This window comes from Panthera uncia, chromosome A2 (assembly GCF_023721935.1).
Source record: "Panthera uncia isolate 11264 chromosome A2, Puncia_PCG_1.0, whole genome shotgun sequence".
NCBI lineage: Eukaryota > Metazoa > Chordata > Mammalia > Carnivora > Felidae > Panthera > Panthera uncia.
This window is the reverse complement of record NC_064816.1, coordinates 77413880-77437705: the sequence shown is the minus strand read 5'-3', so window position 1 is coordinate 77437705 and position 23826 is coordinate 77413880. Positions and strand designations below refer to the sequence as shown.

The 23826-nt window shown below is 39.1% G+C and overlaps 1 protein-coding gene across 2 annotated transcripts in view; it reads right to left on the bottom strand.

The window, feature by feature from the left end:
- The window catches only part of RELN (reelin), a 524894-nt gene that overhangs the window by 213420 nt on the left and 287648 nt on the right, over nt 1–23826 (bottom strand). For both annotated transcript variants that reach the window (XM_049641337.1, XM_049641338.1), the window contains exons 9-10: nt 16111–16207; nt 12715–12955 (exon numbers count right to left, since the gene is read on the bottom strand). In XM_049641337.1, the coding sequence (XP_049497294.1) occupies nt 12715–12955; nt 16111–16207 (338 nt within the window). The remainder of the gene's footprint in view (nt 1–12714; nt 12956–16110; nt 16208–23826) is intronic.

Here is a 23826-nt window from a genome sequence, read left to right as displayed (position 1 = left end):
TTTAATTTTTTTAACATTTATTTATTTTTGAGACAGAGAGAGAGAGACAGAGCATGAGCAGGGGAGGGACAGATAGAGAGGGAGACACAGAATCTGAAACAGGCTCCAGGCTCTGAGCTGTCTGCACAGAGCCCGAAGCGGGGCTCGAACTCACGGACCACAAGATCATGACCTGAGCCGAAGTCGGACACTTAACCGACTGAGCCACCCAGGTGCCCCTAGAGAGCCCCAATTTTTAAAAATCCCTTAAATATAGTCCTTATTTGTTTGTATTTGTCAAACGAAACTACTTTCCTACTTTGCAGTTAAATGGGTTTCCTTTACTTGAAAAGCAGAACACAGTGTAGCTAAGTGACAAGAATTTGCCATTCAGAAAAGCATCAACAGGAAACATCAGTGCAAATTCCCCAATATAACAAGTCCTTGGCCACAATTCAGGATAGCATTTTTCTAAGGTTGCTGCCTATACTCTGCTGAAAATGGTAATGACTTCACCTCTGTACTTGTAAAAGGACTTGCAATCGCCCCCATCATAGTTTAATTAGGTTTTCGTCAAAGATGAACACTGAGGCACCTCTTAATATTACCTCCCTAGGGTCTAATGGCCCCCCATGATTCTTTCAGGCATCTGTAGCGTTACAATTTATTTTTTTGACGATACCCTTTTCTTTGGAATGAGTATATTGGGCATTTGGGCAATGCCAGCTTGCAGAGAGCTGGTGGCAGATGGAATGAAATCTGCCTGGTATGGCTTCCCCTCCACATGAGCAGAGAGCCATCCATTTCCTCCATTAAGGAGTTGTCACTCAGCCCACCCAGCTGGAAGACCATTTTTGATAGCCAAGCTGGCTGGTGGCAGACAATTCAGATACAAAGTGCACTTTAAAAGGAAGCTAAAACATCATTTGTAGGAAAATTGAAAATGCATGGCTTCCACCACAGCCAATTTTTTAATGACTGTAATATTTTAAGTGATTATTTTTGCCACTTCAGATTGCTCCTTAGAGAGGAGAGGTTTTTTAATTAAAATCTAGGCAATGCAAATAGATGAGATGTGAGGAGCAGAGGAAAGAGAAATAAGATGAATAAAATTAATTAAAATGGCATTGTTGGCAGAGTCATAAATTAGCCAAAGCCTGGCTGGAAATAAAATATATTGGTATAGGAGTTTCTGGATTAAAGTGAGATGTGTGACTGAGTGATTAGAAAGTGACTGACTTACAGCCTGCACATCATTGTGTTTCCTAAGCCTTTCACTGTGCTATAGCTATTATCACATAGAAATACATATTTTCTACATCCTGGTTCAATTGTCTTTAAAGGTACAGACTTTCATGCTGTATTTAAAAAATCAAAATAGGAAAAGAATGATTTCTCTCATGAGCCAAAATGAATTTCTGTCATTTTCCACACATTCAATTTCTAGGTAATTTAATGCCAGTTAAAAAACCAAAAACTTGGCCATGAACACAGTCCAGGTGCAGGAGGGCTGAAGTGCATTTTCTCTAGTCAACACAATAGATTCAACCATGGTGAGTGAATTTTAGGGAGCTTAAAGAGTATTTTTTTTCTCATTATTTTCTGGATTCGTTCAGCATTCACATTTGAACCACTTCGTACCAAGATTCATAAAGATTCGATTTATGGTATATTTTGTGACAAGTGTATAATTACTTGGCAATAGTTATGACAACTCTAAAATGGCAATAGTGACAGATTTGAATTGGAGTAATGAGAGTAAGAATAACAATGTAAAATTCCATAGGGCAGTTGTTAACCTTGTCTGTGGGGATCAACTTGAGTTTCACAGGGTCTGAGGTTTTCAGACTTGCCTTCTCAAATTAAGGCTGAGGATGCCAGGCACAACGTGGGAGGCTGCAAGAGACTAAGGAATGAAAAGGGCTGGCTTTATAGTAAAACATACTTGGCTACGAAAACTAAAATGGTTTGATCTTGGGGAATCCATTTGGCCTCTCTGGCTGTTTTTTCATCTGTGAAATGGGAGTAATTGTGAGGATTAGATGAGATACTGTAGGTAGCATGCCTACTAAAGACTAGTGAATCTCAGGAAATCAGCAAATTGCCCCCATTTTCATTCATTCACTTAACAAACCTTACTTTAATTAATTAGCAATTAAATATGTCAGCTTCAGACCAAAACAAACAAACAAAATAAAGGGTGCATCAGTCAGGGAGGCTCTTGAGATTTGTTTGAATAGTTATTTTCGGTAGAATTTATCAAAATTACTGGAGTCCGTGTTATTGCCACCCTTGTCATGGTGATTTGGCTCAATTCCATGTTTCACTAATGCTATTCCACATTAATTACTGTACAAATAGGCAGCATTGGAGGGAAATTGTGAAAAGCACACTACTTATGTTTAACCCTTCATCCCCAAAGTACTCTTATTAGCTTGACAAATTATATTCTGGCTCATTCTACAATGTCATGCATCCACCTCTTGGGGGAAACATGACAATAAGAGCAATGCAATCCAAAGTGAAGAACATCCCAGGCAAAGGGAATTTAGGTAGACAGCATGCAATTAACCAAGCTGGAATCTAGCCAGAAAGTCATAGTTAACATTCCGATTCTTAATGGAAAAAGACATGGGAACATGGACTAGCCACAAGTCTTACTGAGCTCAGGTTTATCCTCATTAGAGAGCCGGGACTCAAATCCCTCAAGTTACACACCAGATAGTTTCCAGCACAGCGACTTGCAAAGCACATTTCTGGAAAGCTTATCTGATTTCCTCCTGTTTGTTCTTGTACTCTAAAAAACTAAATCATTGAATAGATTTTTGAAAACGTTTCTGGAGTGCTTAATTTCTGGAAGACAACTTGGGCATTATAGTAGGCAGGTATCGATCTGCCAGGGGCACATATCCCCCAAAATGCAGATTTTAAAAGTGAATTCTGCTTTAAGTGTGATCATTCCTTGTGCCATTTGTCTTAGATTTGTTTTCATTAGCCTCAAATTGTATTAAGACTTTAAATTTTCAGACAAATTAATTTACATTTTTTCATAATTTGGACATAATGACCTTTATTCTCCATTAACAATACAACAATTTGTGGCAAAAGTGTTAGGTGACAGCAGAATCTCAGAATGAAAGCTCCAATTCTTATTCAGGACTGGAGATTTGCCTAGCGTCCACTGGGACAATGAATTTGGCAAATGCTTAATGTACACGAGCTATAAGAAAATTAATAGACTCTCCTGTTCAGACTTGATGTTTCTCCTTAATGGGTTGTTGATTTACCTAATGGCTCTTGTCTTCATTAGGGCCTTTGGTGTTTGTTAAACAGGAAAATTGTCATTATTATTGCATATTTATCAACAGTAGATATAGTAAAGAGGAGGCAATCCGTCTAAATGCAAGTTGTAATAGAGAAAAGATTAACGTATGGCCTTTCTAAATTCTGTATACTTAATAACTCTAAATCCCTGGCATAAATTCAAAAAAGTAAAAAGATTACTTTTTAAGAAAATTTCTTTTAAATACATGGGATCAAATCACAGCCTATTCTAAAGGACAAACCTTCAGAACAGAGTCTATGACATTTAACATTGATTTACTTCTCACCACAAGTTGACATAAATGTGGAGAAGGAGTAATCTGGAATTCTTTGCTATCCACACAATGAACTAGGGTAATAAATAGAGAAAGATTAGCAGGTTCAGGCACAGCAATCAGAGTGGGAAGATTTTTTAAAAATAAAAAATATGGGGAATAGCACCTATCTGACAGCGATCTGCATTTAATCTGTGGGTCAATTCCAGAGTTGACAGAAGCCAGTGATTTATGCCTTTGCAAGATGAGAGTAACCAGGCCAGCTGAGCAGATATAAACATTTATTAATGGTGAGTGAGCAAAACACACACACCCCCCCACACACACACACAGACACTCTCACACACACACGTACACAGATACCAAAGAGTCACAAATGATTCATGCCTTCAAAATACAAATTTTGGCTGCCATCAAAGATAAGGGTAAACAAACAAAATGAAGCTCCTGCTTGACTACTATCCACCTCCATGGTATAGAGATTCATTTGGAGACTTTGCTTTCATGGGGTACTATTAAAACACGAGAAAACAGAAGGAAAAAAAAACAAAACCAAAAAACTTGCTCACAGCTCTTTCCTCATCCTTTGTCCCTGGGTTCTCCTCTGAGCACTTCCTTGATGTCTGGGCCCTTCTCTTTGACAGTGAGTTTCGGAAAGGAGGCTGCAGCAGCTCCAGGCTGGTCCATCAAAAACTTACATTTAGTGTTTCTCTTTGAACGTGAAATTAAGGATGTTCTCAAATTGCAGGATGTATGTTTGAGGAGCTGGAAAGAGATGACTTTGGTGGATTTGTCCAGATGTTTCAAGAGTGACTAAGGAAAATGGGAGTGCTAGCCCTCCATTTACAGACACCCTGTGTTTATCTACTATAGATTTATTAAAAAAAATTTTTTTTTACATTTATTTATTTTTGAGAAACAGAGTGAGACAAAGCATGAACGGGGGAGGAGCAGAGAGAGTAGGAGACACAGAATCTGAAGCAGGCTCCAGGCTCTGAGCAAGCGGTCAGCACAGAGCCTGATGCGAGGCTCAAACCCACGAACTGTGAGATCATGACCTGAGCCGAAGTTGGACACTCAACCGACTGAGCCACCCAGGCGCCCCTCTACTATAGATTTAAAACTTGGATGATAAGGCCTTCCTCATAGTTCTGGCACCTAAGAAGCATTCATGAAATGCCACTCCTTACTCCATCATTACTACCTAATGCCATCATCACTACCACTCCTATTATTGTTGCTACTATGATTTACCATCATAGGGTTACTATTATTATGTATTACGATCTAGTATCCATGCTAGTGTAAGTATCATTCCTGGATACGAGAGTCCTACCCAAGGTGAAATGCTGATCCTTGATACTATAGGTCTTAAATGGAAAGGGCTAAAAAATCGGTTCATTTCCCTTAAACCTTGATGGCAAAACCAAGACCACTGTTGTAGGGCTGGAGCACCAGAGGCTGCCCTAAGATTGATCGTTCCCATGCTTCAGGCATGAGGAATGTGGCACAAACACCCAAAGCCACCTGCCAGAGAGAGGCAATACCATATGATGGCGGCCGTGGTAGTGATAGTTTTTCCAGCAACTGCAGATGAACTGGTAGAGTGTCCTCTGTATCTTTTGAATAGGAACAACTGACAATTCTTGATTATTCTAGAAATCATCTGTAAAAGCTGAAAAGGGATGCAATATTCTGTAAATGAAGGCAAAATAATCTTAACCAATAATTAAGACAGGTGATTCAATATTGAGTGGGTTCAGTCAGCTTGCCTTAGGAGTCCATGATCTGCTTACTCTGGGAGATTGCTAATGAGGGTGGTGCTCTGGGGAGCTTTTTAACTTGCAGCACTGTATTTATTGGCATTTAGAGCCCCACCTACTTGGTCATGAACAAAGGGCTGCTTAGGGATTTGCGGGAAATAAAACATCATGATGGTAATTAGAAGCATAAGAATGTGGTGTGCTTTTTCTTCCACATGGGCAAGACTTCTAGAAAAACATTGGAAGATGAGTCAGGCAAGGCCATGAACTTGGAAAGAGAATGGAGGAAAAATAGAGAAAGCTGTATAGGGAGAACATATTAATTCCATAACCTCTTGCAGCTTACCAATGCCGAATCAAAAAGCACAAATATTAGGCCAGATTTTATATTAAAAGCCAATACTGTTACACATCTATTTCATATTAATTACTAAAGAGCCAACAGATGGTAATGGCCTTCTACCAACCCAGGACAGATTTAAACTGGTGATCTATAATTGCAATTCTCCAGATCACATAAACTCCTTAAGTTAATTACTCTATTTGGTCTTATATCATTCTGCCCTACTTGAGATAAATAAGAACAGGCTCAGATGAAATGAATTAAATATTCCCAAAGAAACTAAAAAAAAAAATCTAAAGAAGACAAATATGTACTGAGAATGTGAAACATTCTCATCTTTCCTATTTGACCTGACACTCCCAAACATCATTTTCAAAATCATCAGCTAGACATTTTACATACTCACTACTTTTATTCCCTTGTTTTATGAACCGTAGTGTTTAAAAAATCAAACCTACTATTGAAGAGCCTGGGTGGCTCAGTCAGTTAAGCAACCGACTTTTGATCTCAGCTCAGGTCACAATCTCACAGTTCATGAGTCTGAGCCCTGCATTGGGCTCTGTGCTGACAGTGTGGAGCCTGCTTGGGATTCTCTCTCTCCCCCTCCCCCTCTCATACACTCATGCTCTCTTTCAAAATAAATAAATAAACTTAAAAAAACTATTAATAATTCCAATCACATCAATGGTACTGAAATTTAATTCCACTGGAAACCATTTATTTTGCCTGCCAAAGCTTACATATATGGGCAACACTTGTGTTCAGCCTAATCATTTTAATGTATTTATTCTGATAGTACTTCAGTGACATATAAGGATGACATAATTTGTGAGGTCTATATTTTTCTATCCTATTTTTCCTCCATCCTCATTATCAGAGCCATTGGCTCAATCCTTTGCCTTCTACATATTTTCCTCTATATTCACATCCTGTGGAGCTTATTCTCAAAGTTTCAATAAAGAAGACATATTTTTTAAACACTTTCTATGTGCCAACGACTGTTCTAAGAGTTTTATATGTATTTTCTTACTTAATCATCACAGCTTGGGGGTGAATACTATTATTATCCCTGTTTCAGATGAGGACACTGAGGAACTGAGAGGTTAAATAAGTTGCCCCCAAACACATGGCTAATAAATGGTAAAGCCAAGACTTGAACCCATATAGTTAAGCCCACTTTCTTAACAGTTGTACTGTCTCTAGTTCCATTCACAGTATCTTCAGCTGCCTTCAAGTCATTATTGAATACGAAATTCATTTAGTAACCAGAATTCATACATAACTAGAATTGAATACGAATTCATATTCGTAACTAGATCTTGGTATTTTTCCAGCTTTTTATTCATTCAGTTAACATCTAACACAATCCATCATGTGCCAAACACTGGAGATTCAAAAATGGTTGAAATAGTCCCTGATCTTAAGAAGCTAACTTTCTAACCAAGGAGACAGAAACATAAATAACTGGAAAGCAATGTTATCAATTCTTTCATAGAGGTATATGTCCCATGTAACAGGATATTGAAATGGAACTAGTTTTGTATCTTGAGGACCCAAGAAAATAGGTGGCAACTACTTCACATTCTTTTTTTTTTTTAATGTTTATTTATTTTTGACAGAGACAGAGCATGAGCAGGGGAGGGGCATAGGGAGAGGGAGACACAGAATCCAAAGCAGGCTCCAGGCCCTGAGCTGTCAGCACAGAGCCCGACGTGGGGCCCGAACTCACAGACCGTGAGATCATGACCTGAGCTGAAGTCAGACGCTCAACCGACTGAGCCACCCTAGTGGCTAGTGAAAGAGGTGGTAAAAGGGCTTAGTCACTCACTCACATTGCAGGTATACAAGCTCGAAGTTAACGTGACTAGGAAGCTGGACAGCAGAGAGAGGATTTCTTTAGAGAGGGTTGGAGGTAAACTGCGGGTCCCATCCATGACTGTATCAGGGGAGGAGGGTACCTTCTTCTCTCCTCAAACGTGGGGCATTGGACCTTGAGGAAAGCACTTGGACAGTATACTGTATGGGCTTGGACCAGTGCCTGGAGCTGCCTGGAAGATGGCTGGGGAAGAGGGCTGTGCTTAGAAATAATAACTCTCCTCCCAATCACTGATCCAAGGCGTGTATTTACTATAGAGTAGGCTTGGGCCCATGGACACAAGATCTTAGTTTTTCTAAGATCCTCCCCCAAATGGCTCCCTGGAGAGGTGACAGTAGAAAGAGGTTGTAGTCATTAGCCAGAGGCCCAGTGGCTGAAAATGCACGCAGACATGAGACATGGATTGAAGAAAGGCAGGTGAGAGATTCCCTAGCATTAGTGAGGAGTGGGGAGATTTCCAAAGAGCCCAAAGGTAGACTGACGAGAGAGCCATCTTTGATTTCTTGCTAGGCCAAGAAAGCAGTTGATTCCAGCTTCTAACAATATCTGCCTCTTGCCTCTTCTCCTTCCTGCAGACCCAGCCCTGGAGGGTTCAGAGGCCGAAACTCATGAGGGTGGTGAGGAAGGAGAAGGAGCTGATCACCGCCTCCATCCCCCTTGCAGCAGACCTAAGCTGGAGGAGGGGAAAAGCTACAGATGAAGCTTGGAGCTTAGATTACAATAGTAAACTGATCATATCTGTGATTGAACTGAGATTGCTTTGGAGACTAAAGTGATTGGATGACTTATTTGGTCTATCAGCAGTCTTGGAACCCACAAAGAGGGCAGAGATAAAGAAGCTGTCAGACTGAATCTGAATGGTCACTGGGGGACACAGAGGTACTTGTTTTCCAAAGCCAGCCTCCAACCCCACCTCCTGCTTGTTCAATCTAATAGTTACACAAACACAGAGAGGAGGGAGACATTACTATGCAAAAGCTCACACAGACAATGACACTGGAACTGGGTCCTTAAGGATGCTGGGAATTACTAGGCAGAGAAAAAATAACAGTGGAAAAGTAGGTTTGAAGTGTGGGAGCATGAAATGCAGTACTGTGTGAGGCTGGAGCACAGAGGAGCAGGAGACAAGGATGAGAAGTTAGGCTGGACCTAGATCGGAAAGGGCCTTGAATTAACACGCTAGGGAGCATCCTCTAGGTCCAAACACAAGGCCATCAAAGGTATTGAGGATGGGGGGAGCATCGTCATGGCATTTCTATGAAAGAATGATGCAGGAATTTTTGTCAGTGGCATCCATTTGTATGACCCTTGTCTCTTAACACCTTTGTCACAGGCAGGCCGCTGCTGTGAGACTGTCAATTTTTCTTTTGTGATCATGCCACCATTCTTATGCTATTTCACCTCCCATACAGATTACTGCAAATGCCTCTTGCTTCCATAAGGAAGACATTTTAATACTCCCATCCCCTAAGTTCACTCTAGGTCAGCAGTCAATACCTGTGATGGACCAATAGCTAGGACTATGAACATGAAATCAACTGTTACAGTGTGGAAGAGAAGAAAGAGACCAGTGCTTGGGCTGAATTTACCAAATTCTAATGTATAAAAATCAGTCATCTGGAGAAAGGAACATGCACTACAAATGGAATAAAGCTGGAGCAAGATCAAGAAATAGGGTAAGAATCTTTTAACCTATAGTCAGAGAGTGATAGGGAAGAAAATGGGCAGATAATTTAACTAATGGATGTGGAGAAGAAACCTGGTACAAACAGAATCACGCCACTTTATATTTATGACCTGTAAGAGCAAAGCTATGTGGTGACTGAAATCAAGATTAAGTAAGATTCCTATATTTGAATCCTGGCTCTCCCATGGGTGAGAAGGATATTTTGGACACGTTACTCAACACCTCTATGTCCACTTTCCACGTCTGTAAAATGGAGCTAATATAGCACCTGCTCTAACACGTTTATAAAGATAAAATTATATGAGAGGATATATATATATATACATGGACATTTTTTTCCTTAACTAAATCATTTTGTAATTAAGCATACTTTCTCAATTGCTGTTAGGCTCACTCTTTAATTTAGTTAAGATGTAAACATCTTGGAAACTTTTACTGAACACAGAAAAGATAATATGTAAATAGAGCAAGCAAACAAACATAATCCTCAAAACTTAAAGTCCAAAGTAAAGCAATGTTTACAACATGCCCTGGTTCAACAGGAACATGGAGATATGCTTATGCTTTTTAAGTGTTTGTATTCAATTTTCATTTCAGAGGCCACTAAGTAAATGAGCAATATTTAAATTTTTTTAAATGTCTATTTTTGAGAAAGAGAGAGAGAGAGTGTAAGCAGTGGAGAGGCAGAGAGAGAGAAAGAGAGAGAGAGAGACAGAATCCAAAGCAGGCTCCAGGCTCTGACCTGTCAGCACAGAGCCTGACACGGGGCTTGAACCCACAAACCATGAGATCATGACCTGAGCTGAAGTCAGATGCTTAACTGACTGAACCATCCAGGCACTCCAAGGAGCCGTATTTAATGAAGAAATTTCATACAGTTTATATAAAGTTTTTATGTCTAGAACTTCACATCACCCAGCAAAAGCATTTTTTTTCATGCTCAGATGTTTGAGCCAGAAAGCAAAAGCATAGATATGCAGATTATTTAAAATGACAACTCTTAGTTTTAAAAAGAGTTTTCAGAAAGAAACATCAGAGAAAAATTTCTACCTGATAGCCAAGTCAAAGAGCATGATACATATCATTACTACAGTGGTTTTTTTCGTAGGTCACTGGTCAAGTCTCAAATGTGTGAATGGTAAGTTTGGGAGTAGGATGATGGACCACAAAGCAAAACTATAACCCACACAAACTTGTAATATAATTGAACATCACTACTGAAGCAAAACCACATTTCATGCATTTTTATCATGGGTGGGATACAATACAAACGATTAAGAAACTGAATGGCTAATTAGATTAGTATAACAGCTTATAAAACAAGGCAAAAAAATTGCATTTCTACAGTAAAGGCTACTGAGTCGAAGTGATAAATGATCATCATAGGAAAAGGATGTGAATCCCAGGACCTTAGGTCTCCATGTGTTTCCTGGGTTTTCGTGTCTTCTTGCCAATGTTGAACAACGTCAACAGAAATCCTTCTTAATCAAGTGGTAGTGGGATATGACATGGGATATCTTTACAAAGGTTCTTTTCTACATCCACATGAAAGGAATCCATGGACTCTTTGTAAAGGGACCAAAGTTTTAGAGTCTTTGTCAGAAGGAATTTCCATACAGTTTACTGGGTGTTTTCCCATACTGAGCAAGGAGGATGTCTGTTCCTAATGTCAGTCAATTGTGTGGCTTCACCAACTGAAAGTAAAATGCCTAGCGTTTGATCTGTTAAACAAGAAGTTATTGTGTCAGGGGACTTCCTGTGTTGAAGGGTTTCTAAATAGTTTTGAATCTTTTTTCTAGAATTTGAAAAAGGAGGTGTGCATCTTAGATGTTTATATTCTACTTGCTTTTACTCCTGTGATCTCACCTCCTCCCACAGCACAAGATTTTTTTGTGCCAGTGAGTCACATTTAAAAAAAATTCTCTAAGCTTTATTTGCATTTTATTTTAATATATTGGAAACTTGAGAGGGTCCAGTCAGGGGTCTAATGGCATTCTTGATAATCACCTAGGCACAAGTTTTTGTTCCACATACCCTGGGCAGGCAAGCCCATGACTTCAATTTCTATTCAAAAGGCTGATAATTGCCAAACTTCCTCTGAGTTCCTGATAGCTTTATCTAAATTCCCAACTAATATTTCTTCTTGCCTGTCCTCAGGGTTATCAAGATCAACATGTCTACAATGTACAGCAGACTGACTATAGTTAATAATACCGTGTTGCATAGTTGAAAGTTGCTAAGAGAATAGATCTTAAAAGTTCTCATTACAAGAAGGAAATTTTGTAACTATGTGAGCTGATGGATGTTAACAAACCTTATTATGATGATCACTTTGCAAAATATGCAAATATTAACTCATTATATTGCACACCTGAAACTGCCATATTATATATCAAATATATCTCAATTAAAAAAGAAGATCAACATTCCATAGTGAATTCAACTTCTGTGAGCCTGCTTCTCTTTCTCTGTTTCTTGTTTCCATGAATGGCACCGCCATCCGCCCAGCTGCCCAAATCTTGTCCTCGACACCTGCTATTCCCTCATCATCTCAATTGGTTCCCAATCTTCTCCATTCTCTCTCCTAAAAATCTCTGAAATCCATCCACATTCTCCCCTAAGTCTGGCCAACACGATCTCCCACTGGACTTCTGTTACAAGCTTCCTACGTGGTCTCCCTACATGTACATTCTCCCATCCATTCCATCCTCCATCCTCAAAAGTATATTTTAAAAAATCAAATAAAAAGGTATATATTTAAAAAAAGCAATTCAGTGACTCCCTAACACATCCAAGATAAAGTTCAAACTCTATAGCAGCTTGCAAGACCTTCAAGGTTTTGTCACTGGCCACGTCTCCAGACTCAACTAATCCAAGTCTCGACTCAAAATATTAGACAACTATTTTGAACATTGTCTAAGACTTTTGCTTTGTGCTCTCACTGCCCAGTTTTTATGTATGAGATTTCTGATTTTAGAAACACTATTCCTCCCACCTGGCCAAATCCAAATTACCTTTCGACCTCTGCTTAGATTCCCTATCTGGAATGCTTTCCTAATTGCTTGAGTCTGGGCTTGGTATTGTATATTGTACTTCCAGGGCACTCTAACTTTCCCAGCAAATCATGGAAATTATGTTGTTTTATATGTGTATGTTGACATATCTAACTACCTCCACTAAGTTGACAACCACGTGAAGGGAAGAAACATATCTGCCTTTCTGTGGTTATATTCTCTAGGCTCAGCCAAGGCATGCACAGTGAGTCCTCAAAGATACTTATTAAATGGATGAGTAAGTGAATGTTTTTGTACCAATGACTCCCCATCCTTAAAAGAGAAGGTAACATAAATAAGAATATTACCTATTCCTTTACCAATGGATTTGGTAAGAATAGCTATCTTTGATTTGATTTATTAATAAGCTTTAGGTCTTAGAGTGGAGGAGAAGAAACAAAAAAGAGCTCAAACCTTAACTGTAGCTCCTGGGAAAAAAAGCCAGTTGCCGGTGTCTACTGGATCAAGACTGTCTTCTAAAATGACTTGTCTGTGAGCTGAGTTGATGATCAGGATGTTATCTAAGGCCCAGCAGGCTTCATACACCTCGCCTACATGCAGACTTTCCTGCTTCCACTGAAACTGGACGTTCTCCCCTTTGGCGTCTTCAGGAAGGTAGAGGATATGGATGATTGTGCTGATGTTGGAAGGGGCTCTGGAACAGATGGTGAGATGGGAATTGGTGCCATACCATAGAGTGCCATATAATAAATGAAACATAAAGTTCAACAGTATCCATTTTTTTTCTTTCTTATAGATCAATTTTTTAAATTAAGATTGTAGTTTCATTATCTCAACATTATATATATTACAGATTAAATACTCATTATTCCCACAGCCCTTAAATCTTTTGGGATACGCTGATGATTAAGATGTCCATATTAAGTGATGACAGTTTTAACATCAAATGTCTCCAAGGGCTTTACTTTCTTTAAATTTTATTTTGAGTTAGTTAACATACAGTGCAAGGTTGGTTTCAGGAGAGTTCAGAGATTCATCACTCACAGACAGCACCCCGTGCTCATCACAAGTGCTCTGCCGATACCCATCCCCCCCACCCACTGCCCTCCATCAACCCTTAGTTTGTTCTCTATCATGAAGAGTCTCTCGTGGTTTGTTTCTCTTCTCTTCTCTTTTTTCCCCCTCCCTCCCATATGTTCATCTGTTTTGTTTCTTAAATTCCACATACACGTGAAGTCATATGGTATTCGTCTTTCTCTGATTGACTTATTTTGCTTAGCATAATACATTCTAGCATAGCCAAACTATGGAGAGCTTTAATTTAAAAAAATTATTTTTAATTTACATCCAAATTAGTTAGCATATTGTGCAACAATGATTTCAGGAGTAGATTCCCTAATGTCCTCTACCCATTTAGCCCATCCCCCTCCCACAACCCCTCCAGTAACCCTCTGTTTGTTCTCCATATTTAAGAGTCTCTTCTGTTTTGTCCCCTTCCCTGTTTTTATATTATTTTTGCTTCCCTTCCCTTATGTTGGAGAGCTTTACTTTTAACAAAAGGCAGACACTGAGTGCATTCAAGTAAGCCAGTAAGGAATAATGGAAGAGAAAATGGCACACGCTTCTATGGTGCCTACAAAAAAAAGTGTTCCCAGCACAGTGTTTTTCATGTGGTAGACACTAAATGTTCAATAATTCAAATAATCTCACAGTTTATTTTATTTGATACTAAAAAAATGAGAAAAAACAATAAAAGTATTTTCTTAATTTTGATTCTTACCTTGAAATTTTCTATCAGAGACCACTGTATGTTGTTTTATAAGTCTTTGCCTGGTATTGTTTTATTTCTAATAATCATATACATTTTTATTTGTTTTGTCTATATGAATGTGAGATTTTCCATGAAAACTAATTGCTCTATAATTCTTCACAACGTCATCCAGATCAGTCTTTAAAAGCTTGATATAATTTAACATGATTTTTACCATATATCTGTTAGAATCCAGGCCCTTCTGCTATATGATAAAAGTACTTTTATTAAACATTTTATTCTACCAAAGTAGAAACCTGCTATAGTAAAAATGATTGCTTTTAGCTAAGATTAAAAGTGGTACTAAAATGCAAACTAGTGGTACCCTGGGCTTACTGTAAATTAGTTTTGAAAGGACTACAGAAAGGACGTATTTTTCACTTACTATTGAATTACATATATATCCAAAGAATTGTCAGTGTAGGTTATAGATGGTGTACCTTATCTTTGGGGGTAACCAGTTGCCTTTTTAAAAAAAATATTTCATAATGACTATGTTTTTTGCCTCAGAAAGAACTTAAACCAATGAAAATAGTATACTTTAGTTCTAGGAAGTGATTGAAAACATGTTTACTCTGATCACTAAATGGTACGGAAAATTTGCTTTAATGAGAATGACAGCTTACAGCATGGTCTAAAATTGAAAGTCTTGTTTAGTGAAAAACAGCTGAATGTGATCTTCATATATTGTAATTAAATGTATACATTCATTATTTGTCATATCAAAAATATGTAGCCCTTTTCCAAAAAGAAATATCTCCGACAATTTACCTAAACTATGATATATAACTATTGGGTAGATAAAAAATGGAGGTATGGATACAATTTTCAATATTTATGCTGCCTTGCTTAAAGTCATTTATATAAATAAGTATTTAATATGAATTCATTTTAATAACAACTACTAGAAATTAGAAAGAATAGCAAAATGCTGTTATAATATTGGCACAGCATGTCAGAGCTTGGCTTGTGCAGGTACTTATAGATTATATGTTATCCTGCCACAGAGAGAGACAGTTTCTTAAAATGCCTAAGTTAGAATCACTTATCTCAGTTTCTGGTTGAAGTAGACCTTGGACATATGACAATTTATAAATCTGAAATACTACTGGAAACTTTGGGCAGATTAGTTTAGTTTTAAGCACTAAGAACCTAATATTTACAGTTCCTCCCTAATAAATCAGAATTGTTCTAACATAGAAATATGATAAGGAAACTAGCATGTAAAAAACCTGTACAAGACTGATGGAAAATGTTCTACTTCAGTTGTACTAAGTTAAGAACTAAATCAATCAGGATAACTACTTTATAAAAGTTCAAGGTAGTTTTTTCCTTTAAATATCTTACTAGACCTAAAATTAAGCATCCATTTTGAATGCTGTTTTATGATTCAAGCTCTGCAGAAGTTGTAAGTATCATTTGAGTTTTGCTAACTTAACATTTTTTCAACTCGAGCGAGCTGCTTCTTAAGCATCCTACCTCATTTTCTTATCGAGGGATTTTTTTTTAATGAAAAAAAATGTAATAAAATGACCACCAGTTACATCACAATTATGTTAATAGAATTTTAGAACTGGCCTTTGGGAAGCTGGAAGAGAAATGACAGAACTAAACATTCAACGCAAAAGCCCCAGTGGCTATTAACTCATTACCATCACAGACTGGGAGAAATTTAGGTGGTAATCTCATATGGTCCTAGGTCTCCAAACCAGCCACTAGCCAAGCCACCTAGAGAGCTGGGTAATGTTACTTTGTGGAGGGTTCGTCATAAATGTTATTCTCCCAAATGTGCTTTAACCAAAAATAGTTTGTTATAGCTTCTACTAACCGTGGGAGATTCTGAATGGAAAATGCCACTTTTAACAATACTTCTTCAAATAGGGCAGATAATAATATGTGCAGGCATGTAATTCAACATAATTAACAACCAGACTACTTTTAACCATGAATCATAAATTCGATGGTAGAATGAAGGCAAATAGGGAAGTAGAAATCCACCTACATCAGAATTTATGAAACTACTTTAAATGATAACAAACCTAATTTTCTCAAGCTGAATCCAGTCTGCGGTATTATTCTTGGCATATGACACGATGATGCTGGGGTCTGAGTAACTAAAGCGACATGAACCTGAACCTGTAAATAGCAATAACAGTAAGTTTCAAAGTTAAAAAAACAGTGTAATTGCATACCATCCTTCCTGATAAATGTGAGATAACTTTGTAACTATTTAAATATGTATTTAATTGCTTCCCCATTCTTCCAATTATGCTGAAATTTCTTGTGATCGGTTCTGATAAATACTATTTGATAAATAACTTTAGGAATCAGGAAAAAGGCAAACAAATTTTTCAGATTTCTTTACAGATACACAAAATTCTAAACTAAGTTACAAAATAAATACTGAGCTCTATGCCAAAAATATCTAAATATTATAGAATGATTAATAATACCATCGTGGTTCTTGCAAGTTAATATCAATTAATAGTGATTGCATTAAATAGTATATAAGTCATTAAATTGCACGAGGACGAAACACCATTCTTCTTCAGTGTGGGTCTTATTTAAATGATTAGACAGCATATAAGAAACTAAAATCCTGTAAAAATTCAAGTACTAAATGGATGAGAACTGTTAGATATGACTGATACTATTCTACTATAGCCCAACATTAAAGATTTTAAAAGAGAGATGTTATGTCCCATAGTGAACACTTATTTCTCACTATGATTTTCCATATTGGAAATGTGACCAAAGAAAGTTTTTAAAACTCTGACAAGGATTTGTTTCTACACATTCAATGAATTCATATAATAACACATAGCATAGGTTAGAATTTCAAAGATCTTCTCAGAATACCCGAAACAGCCATGAAAACATACGCCAGAAGTTTCTTGTAACTGAATAGCAGGATTTTTTTCATACCATATTAAAAACAAATGAACCAACAGAAAAAGAAATAGTTCAATTTATGTTTCAGTTTTACCCATCTGCTAGAGGAGCCTCAGTTTCAGCAAATGGCATCTGTGGACGGTTTTTACATTTGTAGTTCTCAGGAGTTCCAAGCTTTAATAGACTCATTTATTTTATTTCAGTGGTGTTTAGTACAACATCAGTTAGTCTGCAATCGCCAAAGTTGGCAATGTGCTAAAAGGCCAAACGGCAGTTTTCCCAGATTTGTTCTCACAGCCAAAATGTGGGTGCAAGAAAGGGTATTCAGAGGACAGCTACCCGGCCACCCTAAGCTCAAACAGAAGCCCACCTTATGCGCTTCTCATCACTCCTAAATCTTACCTTTCATAAGCAGCTGCTTAAAGTAAATATCAAGCTGTGGGGCTGGAATTGGAAGCGGCCAGGATTATGTGGGACAAACTTCCATACAAACAAGAATAGGGACTGGCAGAAAATCTGTTTATTTCAAAACAAAGTTCAAATCAGCCTAAAGAATTTAAATGGTATTTATGTGCCTCCTTCATATTGTATACAGCATAAGCTCTTAAGAGCAAATGTGTCAGGTGCATCCCTGAAAAAGGAACGGGTAGAACAAATGATAACCAAAAATGTGCCTTACAGGAGGCAATTCCTTGCAATTTGTTTACAAATGAAGAGAGAAGGAAAGCTGGTAAACATCAGAATAAAAACGTGTCCAAATAGGTCTTCTCTCCCCATCTCCTTACACCACCATCTCAATGTGGCGAAATTTAGTTTATGATGTACCCATAAGACACAAAGGCACCTGGCAGGTGAATCACTTTTCCTCAGCCACTTAGTCATTAAATTCTTTCATATCTAAAATATCAATACTTTTATGAATCCATCTTCTCCTTGCTGTTGTCAATAGACCCTCATTAGCTCTTGCCAGGACTCTGCAGTAGTGATTAGTTAGCCTCCCTGTCTCCAGCCTCACGTGTCCTTACCCAGCCACATTGTTGCCAGTGCTCTTCCTACAAGTAAACTGAATCCGGTTACCTCTCCACTTATAATCCTTCAGCAGTTCCTCAGTACGGGAACCCACCCCCTGGTGGGAGAAAGATGCACAGTTCCTAGAGACCAAACATGTACCCTGGAGAACAGAACTAGCCCCGGTCACTGGAAAGGGTTCCCACGTGAAAAGATGGTCAAACACGGAAAGGAACTCCAACACGGGGATAGACAACTGGAAACTGGGACTGGGGAATGGGGTATGAGGGGCCAGGCAGAGAAGAGGTGCTGCCCAAGACCAGGGAACTGAAGAGGGAGAGCCTGAGCTGGAAGAAGTATCCCCAAGAGAACCAGTCAGTTCTGGATATCTGCCTCACTCTGAGGCCACCCCCACCAAACTCTCATTCCAAATGGTGCCAGTCTAGGGGCACCTGGGTGGCTCAGTTGGTTAAGTGTCCGACTTCAGCTCAGGTCATGATCTCGTGGGTTCGAGCAACACATCAGGCTCTGCGTTGAAAGCTTGGAGCCTGGAGCCTGCTTTGGATTCTGTGTCTCCCTCTCTGTCCCTCCACTGCTCATGCTTTGTCTCTCTCTCTCTCTCTCTCTCTCTCAAAAATAAACAAACACCAAAAAATTTTTTTAAATGGTACCAGTCCAACGAGTAAACAATTTCCCACTCCCACTCTGAGTGTACTTGTTCACCATATATTGGGTACAATTTTTCTTCACAGAAACCCTTCTGAATTACAACCCCACCGTCACATAGCCTTCAGCCCGCAGAATAAGATTTTCACTGCCCAGACTGACAACGGTTACTTGACTCTGTCTGGGATGAGGGGAAGAAAGAGTTCATCAGTGTCCATGTGCACAGGTGGGTAATACCACCCCCAACCCCCTGCTCCCATCTGCTGTGGTGCCGAGTTATCACATACCTCAAAGCACCTTTTACACAGTGAAGAGACAGTAATAACCAGGCGCCACCTGCAGCAGGTACCTCTTTCTTTCCCCTCTTAAATCAAAGATCTTTAATTGCCAACACTGAAATTTAAAATCGGAAAGGAAAGACAAACTCAAATGTCAAATGCAAAATAACCTCTTCTTACAGATCTATTTTCTCCCCTTCAGATCCCTTCCAATGTAATCCTTCACTCTAATGTAGCAAATCTGCAAGGATTTAAAGAACAGCGGAAAGAGGGAAGATAATTCAGGATCATGGTTATACAAGTATGGTCTGAGAGCCACTGATGGACTTTAGCTGGTCTAAAAACCCAAATATTTTTGGGGTGCCTGAGTGGCTCAGTTGGTTGAGCATCCAACTCTTGATATCAGCTCAGGTCAAGATCTCATGATGAAGGGCGCCTGGGTGGCTCAGTCAGTTAAGCGTCTGACTTTGGCTCACATCACAATCTCACGGTTCATGGGTTCGAGCCCTGCATTGGGCTCTGTGCTGACAACTCAGAGCCTGGAGCCTGCTTCAGAATTTGTGTCTCCCTCTCTCTCTGCCCCTCTCCTGCTCACACTCTTATCTCTAGCTCTCTCAAAAATAAGTAAACATTAAAAAAATTAAAGAAAAAAAATAATCTCACGATGAGATGGAGACCACGTTGGACTCTGTGCTGACAGCATGGAGCCTACTTCGGATTCTCTCTCTCTGCCCCTCCCCCCAGCTTATGTGCATGCATGCATGTGCTCTCTCAATCTCTCTCTCTCTCCCATAAAAAAAAAAAAAACCCAAATACTTTATTTGGTTCTTGACAGGCAAATGAGGACAGTCCATATATTTTCATTTCTGTCCACAGCACGGGTACAAGTAACCTACAGAATGATTAAGCGTTCCTGAAGTTTTGTGTTCAAAAATAAAATTAGTGAAATTTTAGGAATTATGGAGGATCCCAATTCAACAGTCTAAGAAATCTGGCTCTCATGTAGAGCTACACATACAAAGATTACTGAAATACCCACAGTTTCGGGGAGGACAGGATATTTTGTGTTAAAGGCACTTCCATCAATGTTGTTTCCGGTTGGTCTTGGTTGTCAAGTCTTGATTTTAAATTGACAAATAAATTGATAAAGGATAAATATAAACCTACAGTTATTTACGGTAGCTTTCATTTACATTGTTATTTGTTATTTAGCCAACCCCACAGCAGACAGTGATGGATATTTTTCACCAAAAACGTTTCTAGTCTATTATTGTCTTAAATTTTGTCCTATGGCTTAAGAAATATATGCACTGAAATATAAACAGAAGCCATCTTCCCTGCTTTGCTAAAGCAGATAGCTACATTATGCCCTGCAACTGCCTTGCAATAAAACACTTCACTAATGATGTCCTGGATTTGTGCTATTGACTTCGTGCCCAGGCCTTTGTGTTTTTTTAATAACTTGCTTTGTATTATCAAGTTAATATAAAAATACTGGGTAATTTTTTTTAAATTTTTCAGAATTTTCACATAAAATCTTAAGTCTGAGCTCATTCTTATTAGGTTAATAGTGCAATCCATGTAGTGAAGAAAACCAGAAACACAGACAGTAATGCCCTCATCTTTTTGCCCACAAATGTGTATGTATCATATTCTCTACCCATCATACCAGTGTTTTCTGCTTTCCTCCTGTTCTGGTGGAGGAAGTGTTTCTATTCTAACCAATGTGATCTTCCTCATATGGCCTACATCCCATCTCCTCTTGCTCCTTGAAATTTCCCCTTTCTTTTTCCTGCATCATTCATCTCTCCCCCTGAGTTTCCTGGGTCATTTCTATCGTCATATAAATATCATCGAAACATACAAAGCACCTCCCATCTTTAAAAAAAAAGACTTTCTTGGGTGCCTGGGTGGCTCAGTCGGTTAAGCATCTGACTCTTGTCTTGGCTCAGGTCATGATCTCATGCTTCATGAGCTTGAGCCCCACATTGGGCTCTATGCTGACAGCGCGGAGCCTGCTTGGGATTCTCTGTTTCCCTCTCTTTTTGCCCCCACTTCAAAAATAAACAAACACTTGGGGTGCCTGGGTGGCTCAGTCGGTTAAACGTCCGACTTCGGCTCATGTTGTGATCTCGTGGTCTGTGAGTTTGAGCCCTGCATCGGGCTCTGTGCTGACAGCTCAGAGCCTGGAGCCTGTTTCAGATTCTGTGTCTCCCTCTCTCTGACCCTCCCCCATTCATGCTCTGTCTCTCTCTGTCTCAAAAATAAATAAATGTTTAAAAATTTTTTTTAAATAAATAAATAAATACTTAAAAAAAACCACTTTCTTGATGTCACCCCTCCTTCTGCTCCTTCCCATTCTATTTTTGTTCCCCTGCACAGCAAAACTCAAAGGGGTTATCCAGTGATGGTCAATAAATCTTCACATCCTATTCTCTTTTGCCACCCAGACAGGTTTCTACTGAAACTACTCTTGGTTAGGTCACTGGTGGATGGATGTTGCCAAATTAACAGATCCCAATTTCAAGTTACTTTACTTCTCAGGAGGATTTGTCACAGTCGATCTCTCCCTTTTTCTTGGATACTTTCTTCCCTTGGGTTCCACCACCTTCTCAATTTTTCTGCTGCATCACTGGCTGCTGCTTCTCAGTCTCCTTCATGTCCCATTTCCTTCCTGACCTCAAACTAGTTTAGTGCTTTTCTCTTCTCTTACCTACACCACCTCCTTTGATGGTCTTTCCCGCTTTCAGAGCTTTAAATAACATCTACAACAGATAATACCTAGGATTGTATCTCCCATGAGACTCACGCTTGCAAATCCAAACTGCCGTTTATCATTCCTAATGAACATCCCAAACTTATTAAGTCAAAACCGGAAGTACTGGTGTTCCACCTCCTGAATAGCCACTAGTCTTTTCATTTCAAATGATACCACACCAGATGCTCAAACAAACAAATGAACAAAAAAAAACCCCTAGGGGTCATCTTTGATTCCTCCTTTTGCCTCACTTCCCATTTCAGCCCATCTGACTGTGCTGGGAGTTCTGCCTCCAAAATACTGTTCAGCTTATGTCCCTCTCTATTGCTACCACCTCAATCAAGTCATGAACATGTCTTGATGGTTTTCTTGCTCCCCTTTTATCCCCTGTGATCCATCATCCACACAGCAGTTAGGGGGTACAGAGTAGTCTTTTGGGGGCACCTGGGTGGGTCAGTCAGTTAAGCGTCCAACTCTTTTTTTTTCTTAAATTTTTTAAACATTTATTTATTTTTGAGAGAGAGACAGAGAGAGAGAGAGAGAGAGAGAGAGAGAGAGAGAGAAAGGGAGGCAGATAGAGGGAAACACAGAATCTGAAGCAGACTCCAGGCTCTGAGCTGTCAGCACAGAGCCCGACACAGGGTTCCAACTTAGGAACTGTGAGATTATGACCTGAGCCAAAGTTGACACTTAATCGACTGAGCCACCCAGGTGCCCTGAGTCCAACTCTTGATTTCAGCTCAAGTCATGATTTCACAGTCATGAGATCCAGACCCATTTCCAGCTCCATGTTGGGTGTGGAGCCTGTTAAGGATTTTCCCTCTATGCCCTTCCCCTGCTCATGTGGGCAATCTCTAACCCCCCCCCCCGTCTCTCTCTCTCTCTCAAACAAAACAAAAACAGAGGAGTCTTTTAAAATTTTTTGACATTCTATTCCCTGCTTCAAAACCTCTCAAGGCTTCTCAGCACACTAGGAACGAAAGGATGAGCTCCTCACCATGATACACAAAAATCCTTGGTGATCTGCAGTCTTGTACATCTTAGATCATCCCTCGTACCATGCTGCCTCTCATTTACTACATTCAAGCCATAAAGTGCCCTGGACTTTCTTTCTCTTCCCTGAACACTCCATCCCAGGGCTTCTGTGCTCCTTCACTTTGTCAATTTCCTCACACCCTACTGTCTCCTCGTTCCATTCATATCTTTCCCCACTGGTTCCCTCCTCTCCCTCAGGTACCTGTGCAAATATCACCTCCTCAAAGAAGCCCTCCCTGAGCACTCAATCTGAAGAGGTCTATCCCAATCGCCAACCTCCATTTTATCACTCAGTTTTGTATTATTCATAGTACTACCAGTATTTAAATTTATTGTGTTTATTTAATTATTTACTGGCTCATCGTCCATATCCTGTTAGGATGCAAGTTCCATCAGAGTAGGAACTATGTGCGTCTTGCCCATTACTTATGTCCCTAGTACCCGCAACAGCGCTTGGTACACAGCAGGAGCTCTATAAATTCTGGCTGAATCACAAAGAAGTTTGCCATAATGTTTTTACTTCAAATTCTCCATTTCTTCCTTTTTACTGAGTGGAGTTTCTAGTGAAAAAGGATACTGTAACAGTAGATGAGACTTAAGGACTTTTGACTTGCCTGAAAGAGTCAAAGTATAAAGAGACTCGACAGCATACTTTAGAATATCTATATTGCATATTTCCTCACCACAGATTAACTGGTACTGCTGTATAGTCAACAGGGTAATAATTCCCACAAATTAATTAGAAAATGCCCTAAGATGACTTAAACGGTTCCATAATCCAGTCTGCTTTCAGAATAAAAATATCAGAGACAAATTACACCAGTAATTATGGCACATTTTTATCCGCCAGATAAAGTAATGTGAAGAACAATGACAGCCAGATGAATGATTTTGCTTATTAGTAAAGTCTTATTATAATGGCCCAGCAAAATTGAAAACGAGCAATTTGCAAAGTCATACAAGGTAGTCATAAGCCACACAGAATATCACCCCCAAGGCACGAGTTCTGATCTCCCCATCAGGAATCATTTTCTACTGTATTAAAAAGTTTCTCAAATGCAATATCTTCTTGATTGTGGCATTATCTTGTCTCTTTAAGTTGATTTGTTTTGTTTCTG